This window comes from Gobius niger (genome assembly GCF_951799975.1).
Source record: "Gobius niger genome assembly, chromosome: 24".
NCBI classification, from domain to species: Eukaryota; Metazoa; Chordata; class Actinopteri; order Gobiiformes; family Gobiidae; genus Gobius; species Gobius niger.
In genome coordinates, this window is record NC_136875.1 from 9,958,811 (window position 1) to 9,975,369 (window position 16,559).

General features: G+C 41.8%; 1 protein-coding gene across 1 annotated transcript; it reads right to left on the bottom strand.

Moving 5' to 3' along the window:
* Nucleotides 1-1,149: 1,149 nt before the first annotated feature.
* Nucleotides 1,150-16,277, bottom strand: LOC306982306 (fibromodulin). The gene is made up of 5 exons (XM_079582219.1): nucleotides 16,210-16,277; nucleotides 13,435-13,749; nucleotides 11,493-11,811; nucleotides 9,352-9,669; nucleotides 1,150-1,377 (listed from the first exon to the last, which is right to left on the bottom strand). The coding sequence occupies exons 2-5, from the start codon at nucleotides 13,738-13,740 to the stop codon at nucleotides 1,226-1,228; spliced, it is 1,095 nt and encodes a 364-aa protein (XP_079438345.1). The 5' UTR covers nucleotides 13,741-13,749; nucleotides 16,210-16,277; the 3' UTR covers nucleotides 1,150-1,225.
* Nucleotides 16,278-16,559: the final 282 nt, after the last annotated feature.

Sequence of the window (16,559 nt, forward strand, 5' to 3'; positions counted from 1 at the left end):
AAGGTTAGTAAAGTTGGTGAAGCATGTTACACCAAGGTTTATTTCAAAGCAAGGCACGTAAAACACATGTGTCAAACAGATGATTTAATCCAGCCCCTTGTGGAGCATGAATTTCTGAGCATGCCCAAAAAAAGAGTCTGTCTCGGGCCCATTCCTGTGAGAGTTATGATTTTTTTTAAGGAAATAACCAGAATGCTCACTCCAGCCACTAGGAGGCAGCTTGAATTTCCAAAAAGAAAGCCTTCCACATGTCTCCAGTAGAGGGCACTGACATAATAAGAGATCAGGATACAAACAACACATTATAGCCATGTGGTAAATGGTCAGTCTGCCCCAGGAGTGGCTGTGGCTACAATAGTCGCTTACCACAGTGTGTGGAGTGAGTGAATAATGACTTTGCTGTTTGTAGCACTTGGGGAAACGTGAGACACAGGCTGGTGTAAGCCACTACTATATATTAGGCCACAGTCCTTACAGTATATGCGGCCTGCGACCCACCGTGCGGGCTGAGTTTAGGCTCACAACCCAAACGAGTTCAACACCCTGAGTAAAAAAGTAAATCTGCACAGCGCCCCCTACTGTTCTGGAGTGCACATTAGAACAATTTAGCAAAACAAAACACGCAGCCACTTTTATACTATTTACTTCGGAGCCTTTATTGAGTGGGAAAGAAAGTATGACACATTAGTGATGGGCGATATCACATTTTTTGGAATCGATACTATACCGATACTTTTGGGGGTCATTTTTGTCGATTCCGATACTGGTAATTTCATATTGGTGAATGCATTTCAGTCAATATCAATTTCTAAAACTGGTTATTTGATATAATTAATAGGCAAATTAAAATGATGTAACTTTAACTGGTTAATTAAACAATGTTAATGTGAAATGAAATACATAAACAAAGAATAAAATGAAAACTTAAATGACAAACAGATCCAAATCAGAATGGTGTGGTTGACTAAGTTCAATACAATAATGTGGACTGTTTTGGCTCAGAACAAAGAAATAAATCGTCCTATTGTTTTTTTAATTGCTACCACGCCTTCTAATTACATATGCAAATTAGTATTGATCCCTTTTGCCCTGTATCGATACTTAAAAAGATTTGATATCGATATACCGAAATGTTTGACCCTATCCATAGCTCCAGTTGTATTTGTCCAACCACTTCACACTCATAAAGGATCATTAGTTGAGCTGCTCCAATCTCTCTGCGTGGTCATATGTAGAGCCGGTGGAGCACCCTGAGGCAGTACACCCAGTCGGGGGGCAGCTGGTGAGAGGCCAGTCCGTTCCCCTCCAGCCTCAGGACTTGCATCCGCGAGTACGACATGGGGCCTCCCTCTCTGCAGAAACTGGTCAGGTTGAACTCTATAAAAGAAGAACAATAAAAAACCCTGCGTTTTTACTCAGATGGAAGTTAAATATGCCACGTTCCTTTTTGTGTTTCGCAAAAAAACTCACTCAAAGCAGCTCTCATTTCAATTTACAAGCTGTTGTTTGTGTCCTGCTAAACCCAGGTCATAGTGCCCCGGTGGCCAGTCCAGGACCCTCTCTGTCCGACCATCTTCAAAATCACATCCTTTAGCCGATGGGGCACATTCATTTAAAGCTATTTTATTCACTTTTTATTCATCTAAATTCACCTAAATCTGTGGGTCTACTTCATCTGGAAGATATAGAATATTATTGTATAATAACTGCTGCACCTTTATTCCCACCACATGCTCTGTAAACTCACCTGCCCAGTCATGTCAGCTGTAGTGTGTGCATGCAAATTAGTATTTATCATACTGTATGTAGCAGTATGAAAATGTACACCGGTGTCTAAAAATTGTACCGGTATAACAGTGCACAATATGTTATGGCCCAGCCCAACACTTATATGCAGTGCTTAATTTGTAAATTAGTGTTTTCAGGAACACTTTTGGTCTGATGTGATGGATTGGGGGAACAGGCCAAAACATTTGCCGGAACACTCTCATTAGACACCATTATATCAGATACATTTTTTGCCGGATCCTCCTAAGTATTTCCCAGATCCTTTACCCTGAAAAAAATTAAGCACTGCTTATATGTATTAAAATATTACATACAAGTAGATTTCCACCATGTCAGTCATGAGGTTCATGCATGATCCTCTTGATCATGATTGGTTGATTTATTGTCATTTTATTGCCGTTTTAGTGAATTCATGGTATTCTTATGTGATCCTCATGATCATGATGACTTATTAAGATTTTCATGTACATTAATTAAAGCAGACGTTTACTTCAGGGATGAAGTCATTCATGAACCAACATGTAATCATGTTTATTCCTGAGAAGTCATGATTTAGTAATGCATGAATGTTTCATGGAATCATGCATTAATTCATGCATAACTTCATGAAAATCATGAACTCATGCCATTATTATAAAGTGTTATATTTGTGTTCTCTCTCACAGCACTGCGACAGCAAAGGAAGTGTTCATCCAATGCATTTTTCAGTCAAACAAAACGAGCCTCTTGCTCCGTGAATAGGGTACTTTGACTTCGTCTATTTACATATTTCGTGGCAAAATTCTGATTGTCAATTCACCGTCGCTTTCGTTTGGGACTATTTTTCTCAAACTCACTGCCAGCAAATGCCTCGGGATAAGCGCGCCTGGATGATTGATGGCCGTGTAAATAATCCAAAATGTCATTGCAGTAAAGTGACCTCATAGTCTTTATAAAACTGCCAGCGAAAGATACTGATCCTCCCTTTTATTTTCTCCCCCTAATATGGCTCATGAGCTGCGACCAGTGGAATGAGCCCTGAACAAAACAGTATTAATTCACAAACTTTAGACAGGAGACAGGGCATTTCCTTTAGAGCCCTCACCTCATCGTCTAGGCCTCTTTCTTTCTTTCTTTCTTTCTGTTTCTTTTGCGCCGTGTTACCGAGGCTTTACTGAGAGTGTTGTGAGTGAGCGCAGAAGTATCCGAGTGGTCGGAGTCTTTGGTTTCTCGCAGCACCTGCCTGTGGACGGTAATGGTAAAGACAGACGCAGTGAACAGAACAGCGGCCGCAGATTTCAGGCTTTGCCACGAGGCGGTGAGGACTGGGTCACCATCTGACAGAACGTGGTTTAGAAGCGCGGCCGCAAAGGCTTTGGTGCAGAATGACGGAGGACGACGCTGGTTTTGTTCAAAGATTGCGGTTTCTGTTCGTGCAAAAAGAGGCGCAAACCAATAATGTCCTCAAGGTGCTGAGGTTCTTGTTTTTTGTCCCTGCCCTGCGCCTCCACCGTGATAGACATGTTCACCAATCAGAACGATCGAGCTTCGCTTCCTTTGGCTGCTGCCAGTCAGAAGAGATGCTGGAGAATCATGTTTGTCGCAGAAAACAAACTCCATGTGAGTCTCGCGCTGTCCGAACTGTAAACTATTCTCACTGATCGTAACAAACGAGTGTTTCGGACCGGGTTGTGTCACGGAATCATCACTTGTCAGGGTCAGGGAATCACCTCCACATGCGTGCGTAGCATTGTATTAAACTGCGTCTAAATGTAACATCTTTACAGCGGATTTACATCATCGTTTTGCAGCTTGTGATTCAGAGAATATATTTATTTAGCTGAATGGGAGAAACAGTGTGAGAGCGCCACATACTGTATATTAGAGAAAGGTTTCAATGAAGCAACTCCATAAAATGCCTCTTTTTGTTGCAACATGATGTTTAACTGCAGTTTTATAAGTTTGTCTGCAGTTCGATGCTTAGTGTAGGCTTTACAAAAAATATTAAAGGGGGTTATTATGCAAAATCGACCTTTTCAAGCTTTGCATCATGTTATTATGTCATTCGCTCATTAAAAACATGCCTGAAGTGTTGCCTTGGCACATTCACGTATTTTTGAGTAATCTGTAAAAACTCTGATGGCGGCCATTTTAGGGATAGGTTTGCCTGAGTCCTCCTAGGAACGCCCCCACCTCCTGGAGACGCCTCCGAGCTTTCATCACCAGCCGAGTAACCAACCACTGCTCCTCAGCAGAACACACGCTGTCTGTGGCATCAGTGGGGAGGGGGCGTGTCGGAAAGGGTCAGAGGTTCTTAAAGAGACAGAGGCCTATTTCAAGACATTCACTACAGCCATTTTGAGAGAGCAATTTTATACAAGGCAGTTATTCTAATTTACTGCATTTACAGACCAACAGAAGGTCTGTCATCATTGTAGTGTGATATAGACTGGTGTTTTGAGATTGAAAAAAGCAGAATACCCCTCTTTAAAACAATAATCTGTCAGAAAAATCGCGATTAGGTTTTTGTCAAAATTGCACAATCCTAGTTTGCATGGCAGGCAGTGAGTAACTGATGGACAGTCACTTATATCATACAGTATTTATGATATAAGTGATCCACTTGATCCACTTGATCTCGGAGGTCGAAATTTCCCAGCTCCGATTTGGACATTTCAACTGGAACGTGCACCAACTCCCGATCACACAAGAAGGAGCATTTAAAGATGGCTCCGCCCTACGTGGTATGTAACAAATCATTATTAAGAGGAAGAAGGGAGGCCAGTCAATAAGAATAATAATAACAATAATAAACAAAAGAATTATAAAGGGGGTCGGGGGGGGAGCTCTGGAATAAGGCTCCTTCACCTGCATCATGTACTACCCTGTGGGTTTTTAATTGCACCACATATCACAAAGTTTTTAATGCACCACACAAGGACAGAGATGCAGGTGGGGGTGGTCAAAACTTAATATTGTAGTTTCCTGTTTGTTTTCTTCCCTTTCTTCCTCCAAATCTAAATGGTTTATATGATTTCCATCTTGAATGTTTATCCTTCCTCATGTTCATTACCCCATTCAGTTTACCTTTACCTCTATTATTATTGTTTCTTTACTATTATTTGTTACTATCATCATTTTTCATGTTCCACGATTTGTTTCCCATGATTTACTATTTGCTTTCATCTTTTTTTGTTTTCTCTCTTATTCATATCTCACACCTACTCAGCACACACACCACACATCCACGCCACGCAGAACCCAAGAACGAAGAATCAAATATGTACCTTACCCTTATGTGTCTTTCCTTTGTCTATGTGCTATTTGTAAGCTTTGTTTTATGTCAATAAAAAAAAAAAATCATTATTATTGGGCAGATGTTTAAATGTGAAACGGATAAGCTTCAATGCTCTGTTGCTAACATCTCAGTTAACAGTTAAAAGGACAAAATGAAACTACTAGTGCCGAATTATCACTGTATTTACAACAATTACAATAAATTATAAAGTTTCTCTGTAAATTGATTATGATGCTCTAAAACGAGTAACAAAGTTGTGACCTTCACAGACGCGTCTCCGATGTTTCCGACTTGGGCAACAAGTCGGAGAAAGTGTTTCATCCCGCTCAGATTTTCCGACTTAAGTGGAACGCAGCATGAAAACATCGCGTCGGAGAAAAGACTTCACTGAAGGAAACTTCCGTGGTTGGAGCTCAACAGTCGAGGCTCCGTCCTGGTGCCGGAAGTGAAAATCACATTCAAAATATCCATACACATATTGAAAAAAACAACAATCATGGGCTTAAAAGAACAAGATAATCGTCTATGTGGAAACTTATGGACAAAATAAATTCAAGTTATATCCAAAACTATAAACCAAAAAGCAGTATTTTCATGTATTTTGTATTTCTTGTAAAAAAAAAAGCTGTGTGATGGTTAGTAGTTTCCATTGGGTCAGTCCCCTGTGCCTGGGGAGCCAGAGGAAAGTGTTTGGACAGTTGTTGTTGGAATGACCGCCACCCTCCACTGACCTACATCTGAGGCTGAGTGCAAAAACAAACTGCACTGTCTGTGTCAGTACCTCAGTAACAGGAAAAGTGGACAGTCCAGACGAAAACATTTTAGCTGAAGATGCCTAGTATTTCTTAGTCAATGCTTCTTACTAAAAAAAACACATATATTATACAGTAAGGAACGACTTGGAATGTCAGATTTTTCTATCAGGAGAGGCCCTATCAGAGGAGCACTATATACATCTGTATGGAATGGATGAACTTGTGCAGTAATAATTATACATGAATCTTGGTGACACATAAACAAGCAGCAACCTCTCCATCTCCTGGTACAGCAGCGTTTTTTGCCTTCTTCTGCGAACTGCATTTGTAGTTTCTGTGTCCCACATTGTTTAACTGCATACTTTTGTACATCTTTGTCTTGTTAAAAAAAAAAATACTGCAGAGTCCATACTAGTCGTGACTTTTAAAAGTAAACGAACAGCTAGCTAATGAGCTAATGAGACCAATGAAATGTCTTCTTCTGAAACACTGAAGAGGCACCAAGAGCCCCCCATACCTGCAGCACAGTGGAGGCGTCACAAGAGCCTCTACAAGAAACAAAAAAGTGAGGAGAAGGTGGTGAAAGACTATTGTGGAGAAAGAGGAAGGAGGAGGTGGAGGATCTGACCAGTGCAGGACGCCACGCTTTGAAACAGGGACAAGCCCAGGATCAGAGGAGACTGAAGGCAGCCAGCCATGTTTCCTCTGGTTTCCCCTACCACAATATTCAATATTATACAATTTCTTGCGACATTCATTCTCTCGGTGGTGGTAAGCTGCATACTCTGGAGCCACAGCTGCCCTGGGGTAGAGTGACATTGACCACCACCAACTACTCACTCACATACAAGGTCGCCATGTATCAGCAGCCAAAGATGTGTTTGAAATGTATTTATTTATTGGTTTATTTGGTCGGGACAGTGCATGTTAATGAACATACATGGGTCGCATGCATGTAAACACGCCACATTCGTCCCCATTGCACACTCCCTCAAACACACTCTCATACATCCTGGCCTATTGTACATGTTTTTGGTGATAGGGGAAACCGGAGTGCCCGGAGGAAACCTACACAGACACGGGGAGAACATGCAAACTCCACACTTACTGCATTAGTTTGTAGAAAGTATAAAAAGTTCTGTAGTTGCCCTGTGGTTCACACTTGATTTTGAACATTTCTCCTTATTCCTCTGTTTGATGGAATATTTCTATATCACTGTTGTACCTTTTTGGTTATTTTTCTTAACCGATTGGCTAAAACACATCATTGCGCCCTGTGTATCCGTGGACGTCCCTATATTAGACTTATGTAATACGGACAATGGGCCGCAGCCTTCCGTTTCATCAAAGCCGCCTGTCATATGTGCAGGAACGGCCCAGGGCGGCTTCAAACGGGCAGGCCGAAATGTGTTTAAAGAGAACAGCGTGCGCCTCTCCACATCTGGCTTTGCTCTCTCGCTCCAGATGTTTCACTCCCGAGAAAAAAACCCCAGCATCCCTCACCATCTCACCGCGCTGGACCGTCTTTCTCAGCGTGTTTCGTGCTGGGAGCGTTTGAAGAAGCCAGAGGAGATATTTTTTCATCCTGACAGTCCCCACATGGTGCATCGCGGTCGGGTTAGGAGCGTCCAGACCTCTGCTTTGGTTCAGCCACACTCTTGTTTTTTTCTTTTCTTTTTTTGTTGTATAATGAGGTACTGTAAAGGTCAGTGGTCAGACGTATGTGTGGAAGAGGTTTCGCAGTGCTCAGTGGCACAGGGTGAGTGGCATAGTGTCGGACACATGCTGGAGCGCAGGTTTTTTTGGATGAGAACCAAACACTGTGAATACGCAACATGGAAAACTGTTGTAGAAAACGGTGGGCTACATTTTCAAAGTCTATGTTTTGCAAAACCAGAGGACATGCTTCCACGTTATGAAAAAATTGGGAGGCTGGAGTGCTACTCGGATGTAAAAAGTTGTATAAGTTTAGTCTTTTGGGTGCTCTTCAGTGCAGGGATCCGTTTCAGCTAAAAATCAAACAAACTGAGGCACTCCAAAGGTAGAAATATTAAAAAGCCTTTATTTAAACATGGCAAAGGGAATCGTTTTGGATTTATACCCTCAAAGCTATGGAGTACCCCGGCCTCAATGGAGAATTAGATTTGTCTGTATTTTTGTAAAATGTATGGGTTTTGTAATTGTTTGCATTTCTCTTTATGGTTTTATAAAGAACAGTGTATTGTACATATTTTAATGTTTTGTATTCAATAAACCAGGTGACTATGAACACACCCACCTTGGACCAACCCACTTGGGACATGTGACCAATGCTGTAAGCTTTATAGCTGTACAGAGGCAGCCATCTCGAGCTTGCCCTGAGGAAGGCCTAGAGCCGAAACGCGTTGGCAATTTTACCTAATCTAGCCATGTTTAAATAAAGGCTTTTTAATATTTCTACCTTTGGAGTGCCTCAGTTTGTTTGATTTTATGCTTCCTCCTTATGTTCACTGGTGACCAGGACGGCAGATCAGTGCTAGTTTGCTGGAACAGTCGTTTGGCAAATAGAAGTGAGCAAAGCCGTTGTATTTGTCTCAAAGGGGGGCTGAATCCACAAGTTTCTTTTAGTAACTACAGTTCTCTGAATGTTCACTGTCCAAAATGATATGCCATCAGGGTAATTCTCAGTGGTAAGATAGAAATAGCCGTCAGGTGCAGGTTTCAGTTAGTTCAGTTAGCTGAGAGTATGTGACTATTTACCATTATAAAAAATGGGGAAAATAGTTTAGTCCTAAACCCCAATCTGACCGGGGCAAATGGTCAGGGGTTCTCACACAGTAGAGCAGGACCTGAATTGATGTTCCGCTTCTGCCCTGCACTACTGCATGTAACTGTTTTTGACCGCAAATGGGTTTGCTTTTCGTCGATTAGCCTTGGGATGGTAATGTGGGGCCACTTAGTCGACCATATCATTAAGACCACAATAAACTCAAATCATTAAGACCATTAATCTCCTTTTTTCCCTCTTTAAAGCAGTACTAAGTAACGTGTTTACCTTAATAAATCCTTTCCGTAGTCCCTGTGGGGGTAATACAAGTGTTTATGGGATGATTGGAGGGTCTTTCATCTCCCCCTGGTGTCTCTGGACAGAAAACCATGTTTGCAACTTGACTGCCACCGGTCCGGAGAAAGCAATACACACTAATGGAATCCTGAAGAAGAAGCTAACAGGCTAACGGGCAAAGCTAACTGCGGGTTAACGTCACTTTAAACAGTATTTACAGCCAAGTTTGATTGAAAAAAATATTTCCATTGTATAATTGGATGCACGGTAACCCTCTCTCCCTTCTCCTTTCCTGTCAGCGTAGTATTTACTCTCCAAGACAATTAATACGTTAAAAAATCGTAACTTGCTACTACACCTGCAGTTGCGCTTATGGCCTCTAGGGGGAAGAGTTACTTAGTACTGCTTTAAGCTACTTTTACGAAATTCAAACGACCGTTCGAGACAAGATTCTATTTCGACACAAAGAAGGGTTGCCCAGCCCTTACCCTGTATTTGGTTGGCCTCCAGGTACAGGTACTGCAGACTGGTGGGCACCGTCGGAGTGGTCTCCAGTTTGTTGTAGGACAGGTCCAGCTCGATGAGGCTGGACAGGTTGAAGGCGGCGTGGTGGATGTGGGGACTGCGCAGGCCACAGTGTCCCAGGCGGAGGTACTTGAGGCCGGAGTATCTGCTGAAGCTGTCCCGGTCCAGGGAGGAGAGGGAGTTATTGGAGAGGTACAGCTGCTCCGTCGAGGCGGGTAAGTCCTTCGGGACGGACGTCAAGAGGTTCCCACTGAGGTCCAGTAAGTTCAGGCTCAGCAGACCTACGAACCAGACAGAAAGGTGACCTCATTTTATTCCTTTTTTATCTGGGGGGACATACAAAAAAAATGCTTTCAGGTATTTCACAGTGAAGGCATCAAAGTGGGGAGTTTGTTTTTCCCCTTTATATTGTTATGGTTAATTTTTTGGGATACAGTATTGGAAAGCATTTCAATTGAGTCACCCCAACATTATAAAAAAAAAAAATGAATTGCAAATCTAACACCATTATTATTTAATTATTTATACTGAGTAATCTTAGTTTAGCAGGTCACTTTGTTTTGGCGGGATGCTCGATGTATGGGATAGTCGGAGCACGAATGAACGAGTCAAGGGGTACGCAGGACAAAAACTGTTTGGGAATCACCAGATTTCAAAACACAAAAACGGGTAAGCCTCCATTTCTTATGGTTCTGAAATTATAAGCAAAACCGAGAGATTTTTACCGCAATGTTTCCCAGCTCCCCTGAGGCCCAGGACGTTGTGGGAGGGCTCATTTTAAGGCTTTGAATGGACTCTTTCCAAAGCGAAAACTTAGCAGCATGATATCAGCTGATAACCAATATTATAAAATACCCAAATATCGGCCCGATATATTAGCCGGCCGATATACGATTTAATCCGGCCCTGTAGAGCATAAATTCCAGAGTATTTAAAACAAAGCAAGTCTCTCTAGCCCATTCCAGTTCAGAGTTATGATTTTTTTTAAGGGGAGACACTGCAGGCAAAACTCAATTTTTTCAGTTTTCAAGTTTTGGGCCAAATTGGTCTCTGAACATACAAGCTTTCACCCGGAAACAGAAAATATGCCTAATCTTCACAAAAACATGTTAAAATATTGCGCTGATTCAATGTTCCCCCATAGACTTATATGGGAGAACATAATTTCAAGGGCCTTTTTCTCCAAACACATTTTTCTGTCATTGTGGCGACACTATGTCCACGTCAGTCGGACCTAAAGACTTCCCATTTTCCAGCCTTGGACTGAACAATATTTGGAAGATTTTTTCAGAGGGATTTTTTATTATCTAATCCCTAAGCCCCATTTATTGAGTTTTGAATGTCGAAAAAGGCAAAAATTAAATTTTTACAAATTTATCCATTAAAAAACAGCTTATTTTAAAACTAAACAAGAAATCCTAAATCCCCTCTGAAAAAGTCTTGGTAACTCATTCATCAATAAAATAAAACCATAAATTTGAATGTAGCTCTATCCATTATTCAGATTTCGTCGCCGAAAAGATGTGAAATTTGGGGCATTTTTAGGCATAAAACACCTTGTACTTATATGAAAAGATAAAATGACAGAAAACTTGCCACGTATTTTATTCTCACATTTAATCTACAGCAAAAGTTTCAAATTGATATCTGTAAATTTAAATATTTTCCCTATTCACCTGCAGTGTCTCGCCTTATTAAGAATAACCAGAATGCTCATTCCAGCCACAAGGGGGCAGCTTAAACTTAAAAAAAGTAAAGAGCTCCACACGTGTCCAGCAGAGGGCACTGATATAACAAGAGATCAGGATATAAACAACACATTACAGCCATGTGGTAAACGGACACTCTGCCCCAGGGCGGCTGTGGCTTCAATAACAGCTTACCATCACGTGAATGAATAATAATTACTTAGTAGTACTTTGAGAAACTCGTGACACAGGCTAGTAAAGTGCAATACAAGTGTAAGCTGTTGTTATTGATGAGGCTACAGTCAAGTTGGAGCTTTGACCAAATCACAGCTTCATCTCGGCCCACGACCCAAAGACAGATGTTGGGGAGCAGGAAATTCCTCACTTTGATTCATCAATCTTTTTAATCCCCATACCTATGACTTCCCCCTCCGCCACGGCCTTCAGCCTGTTGCCCTGGAGCAGCAGCACTGTGAGTCTGTGCAGTTTGGACAGTGCCTCCCGTCCGATGGAGCTGATCCGGTTGTGGGCCAGTCTCAGCTGCCGGAGGCCCCCGGGCAGACCCGCGGGGACGGACTTCAGCCGATTATGATTCACGAACAGGTGCCACAGATCGGACTGGTCCTGGAGAAGGTCCGGGTCCAGGGTTTTGAGACGATTGTGGTCCAGAATGAGCCAGCGGAGACCGGTGACGTTGGAGAGGGCAGAGGAGGAGAGGGTCGAGATGTTGTTGCCCTGGAACAGAACAACATACAGTACTACTTAGTTAAAAAAAAAAAAGCTCACTTGTCTCTTTGACAATATGGCAACAAAAGCCAAATGATTTTCAACATTGAGTTTTTTTAAAATGACTTTACGGCTAAACCCTCTCGTTGAAAAGATCTGAAACTCTCAAAAAAATCTAGATGACTCCTTTTTGAAAGCCATCGATACCTCATGTGGATCCTTATTCATCCAGAAATGTCTATTGCCACTATCTATTTCCAACCACAAGGTGTCAGTAAAGGAACGAAGTAATCTGGTGAATTCTGTATGGTCTTCTACCATATTTAAAGGTCTGATGCTGTTTTTGTTCTTTAAACAAGTGGTTCTCAGCCTTTTGGAGCCGCGACCCCCATTAAAACAGTTGAAGGGGTTCGTGACCCCCTGCCCGGGTCCCACCGTGAGAAATCGTAACATTAGCCTACATATTTCTTTAAAAAAAAAGAATAAAACAAATGTCTAAAATAAAATTCATCAATTACGAACTTATAATGGCACTCTGGTAAAATAGCACACACATGAGACAATAAATATTATAATATACGCTAAATAAAGTATGTATATTTTATCTACATGATCTGGCGACCCCCCAAATTGAGAACCACTGCTTTAAACAATGCAGGACTCCATTTTAAATTGTCAGTTGCAAATTCATTCTTACAACAACTATTCATGAGCTTTATATATTTGTTTCCCCTTCACAAACATGAAGGAAGAACCACATACAGTTTAAGCTGCTGTGGTCCAAACTCATCCCCAACTTTCCTGTTACATTTCTAACGCCAAATTTACACCAGGAGCTATTACTGGATGTGACGTACGCGCCGCGTGATACGCGCGCATTTTCGAAAGCGCAAATTTACACATACGGCGTCAGAGCAGCTAAAGCTACGCGTGTCTCTGCTCTTTCCCAAATCATTTGGGATCATTTTGCCTAGAAAATGGGTGAGTAATAACATTTCTCATGCCTACATATTCTTCACGTTGTCTTTGTAAAATTTGTGTTGAGCCTCGTAAAGGCACACTTTACGAGGCTCAACACAAATTTTTCTCCACTTCGACAATCAACTTTTCGTCGTCCATCACAAACACAAGGATGCTGCGTGTTGTGAACTTCGAAAAATCAACAGAGAACTTATTTTGACAGGGTGTCGGAAGTTTGCTTTGAAAGACTGTACCATTTTCCCGTCTAAAATTACGGAATTTGCCGCGCATACGCGTCCGAATTAGAACTCCATTCTAATTTAGGCGCAGCCTCGCGTCAATACGCCCGTCCGACGCGCGTATAACAATGCTAGTGTAAATATCATGATAGGTTAGAGTGGAAAAAGTGACGCGCGTGTGCTGCGCTACAACGCTTACGCGCTGTAATTCCTCTGGTGTAAATTCGGCGTAACATAACACTTGTTGAGAGAGAAGAGTTTCTAAGCACGTGTCACACCTTTTAAGGGCGTGATGCTGTTTAGGAAATATGTTTAGTTCAACTTTTACCACTAGCTTTCAGTATTGTGGGCCAATGCGCCTCCTCCGAGTCACTGCTCATGTACTGTTTTTATGGCTATCTCGTAAGCCATCTTTACCCAGTGCGTGCCACACCTGTAGAAAGAGATACTGCGTCCTCTGGGGCAGCGTCTCGGTGACGTTGACCAACCCCCTGCTGTCACAGTACAGCGCTGTGGGCCACTGTATGGGGCACTCGCAGTGGTCGGGACAGGGCAGCTGGTTAGTGGCTCTGAACCAGGAAGGGTCCATGCTGCGCCCCTGCAGGCTCATCACGCTGGGCTCCCCCAAGAGGCGGTTTATCCACAGCGGGACGCCCCCGTAGTCCATGTCCTCAGAGGTAGTGCCGTGGGCCGGGGTCAGCAGGGACAGGAGGAGGGCGATGTAGTGACAGGGAGCCATGGGGTGCACCTGCGGGGAAGTTTGCAATGGGGAACAGTTAACGAAATCGGAGTTAATTAATCTCAGTGAGGAAACATAAGCAACCCAATCAAACGTCCTCCTACTCAGTGTGTGTGTGTCTGGTGTGATGTTCGCCTGCTGAGGCCAGTCACCACCGACTGTTTCTGTTTAAAAACAGACCGTCTGACTCTGCCAATCATATCTCAAATAGTTTTCTATCAATTCAATCCAAGTCTACTATCCTTTTATAAGGTTGGTCTCGATTTGCTAATGACAAATGATACATACTGAGATATGTTCTTACCTTGGCTTAGACGAGTTGATGTGTACCTGTCTGGTCACGCACATGTTGTTAGCATTTAGCCTCTCCCAGCAAAGGTATAGCTCCAAACTGGGGTGAAGTTAGAAGCCACCAAGCTGTTCCACGTTAAAATATTTAAATACAGCTACGTGAAAAGTTACATGTCCAGTCCAAGTGTAGTAACGCAAAATTAAACATGTTGATTTTCTAAAATGGGGCACTACACTGCAAAACGTACTGAAGTAGATTAGCATAAAAGTCTCAATTTGAGCATAATAATCCGAATTTGAGATGTTTTGACAATGAAAGACGTAGGTGGGCTCCTGACCCTGATTATTTCACTTGTTTTGAGACGTTTCTGACTCGTTTCAATACATTTTGTCCTTATTTCAAGTAATTTTCTTTACCAATGGGGTAAAAACATTGGTCTTATCTCATTGGCAGTTTTACTTTCTTATTTTAAGTGAGATTTACCTTAGAACTGTACACAAACGTCCTCAAAGGAGCAAAATAAACTTGGTCAGATCAGGAAAAAAAGTCTAAATGAGATAAAACTGCTTTAAACAAGAAACATTTCCTCAATTCAAGACATTTAAGCCAACATTTGCGTGACTGAGTGCATGTAAATAAAATAAACCAGACAGTTACGCATCAACTCGTCTAAGCTCAGGTAAGAACATATCTCAGTATGGACAAACAGTGGCCTATTCCTTCAAGGTTTTTTTTGTGTGTGTGGCAAAAACGACGTTCACATTTGTCTCCTTGTTTATCAAACATGCCGTCATATACAGCTTTTCTCTGATTGGTTGATATGTTTGTCAATCATGTCCAGGAAAAGCGTGTAGTCCGGCTGTAGTTTAGCAGCTGAACTAGTACTTTTTTCAAATTGTTCGGTATCAAAATATCTTTTCGTTGTGTTTGATCGTTCGCCATCAGTCATGAAAAGAAGAATCGGTTCAACTTCTATTGCGAGCATAGCCATAACAAGCAAAGGAACCCATCTCTAGATCTTGAGCTTGTTAACCCTAATGTGCATGTTTTGTATTGGGGGCACCCAGATTAAACCCACCAGACAAGGGGAGAACATGCAAACACGTCAAAGGTACACAAGGTCTGGCAATCAAACCTGCGAGGCATAAACTCTAACCAATGCTCCGTCATGCTGCCCAAGGTAATGTATTCTTGAGGGCCGGATTTGGCCCGCGGACCTGACATTGCCTACACTGCAAAAAGCAAATATCAAGCATCGTCTTAAATGACTCGAATTGAGGGAATGTATCTTGTTTTGAGCGTTTTTCGCTAATTGAGACGTTTTTCCTGATCGGACCAAGTTTGCTTTGCTTGTTTGAGGACATTTCAGACCAGTTCTAAGGTAAATCTCACTTGAAATAAGTAAAATTGCCAATGAGATAAGACCGTTTTTCTTACCCCATAGATACAGACGGCATCTCTGGAATCGCCCATATATGGTCATTTTTGAAAACAGTCAAGGTGGAAAACAATTTTGAAAAAATTTATGTTTTCTCTAATTATTCAAAAACTACTTTAACAATCGCTGAATTATGAATATAGTTTCTACTAAATAATGATACAAAGACATGGAGAGGAGCAAAGTGGTTCAACATCCCATAAATACATGAATAACGGAGAATGACAATGCTAACATGTTAGCATCGGGCTAATGCTAACGGTTAGCTAGCGCTTGCTACAACTGCCGTTTTTTTCACTTCTACTGAACAATCTGCTGTGAGAAAATATCCATATGGGCCCGATTTACATTTGACTTTATTTGTATGTGATAAATAAGTTCATATTCCACCAGAAAATGGCAAAAAAGAGTGAAAAATTGTGTTTCTCTAAAGATTCTATTTTCCCCCTCGGCGAAGCCACGCCCCCTTCTATGACGAGATGCCGTCTGTATCTATTGGCAAAGAAAATGACCTGAAATAAGGACGAAATGTATCGAAACGAGTCAGAAACATCTCAGAACAAGTGAAATAATCTAGGACAAATGCCCAAGAACAACTTAACCAGTCAAAACAACTAAAATTTGGATTATTATGGTCAAATTGAGATGTTTATACTGATCTAGTTCATTACTTTTTGCAGTGATCTAAAATGACACCGAAGTGCATTAAGTTTAAATGTATTTGAACACAGAAACTCACTTTTAAACCAACCCTGCAATCCCACAATCGTCCAAAAACGGCGTAATCCCAAGAGATAATAGTGAACTCACGACTTTAAAAAACAAAAAAACAGGAGCAGGGCAAAACTCAGCTCTCTCTCTCTCTCTCTCTCTCTCTGTCACATCTCGCACTGCTTTGACCTCCACTTGAACTTGACACCGTTTTGCCTCCTCTCCTCCTCCTCCTTAACGAATCCACCAAAATCAAATCAAAAATCCAAGGAGATTTTCCACTTACTTTCTTTTCGGCTAATCCCTGCTGAATCCAGGAGCGCCGTGGGTTTACCTGTCTGTTTACCAACCTTCTGTGAAATTCTTCCAGACACGCTG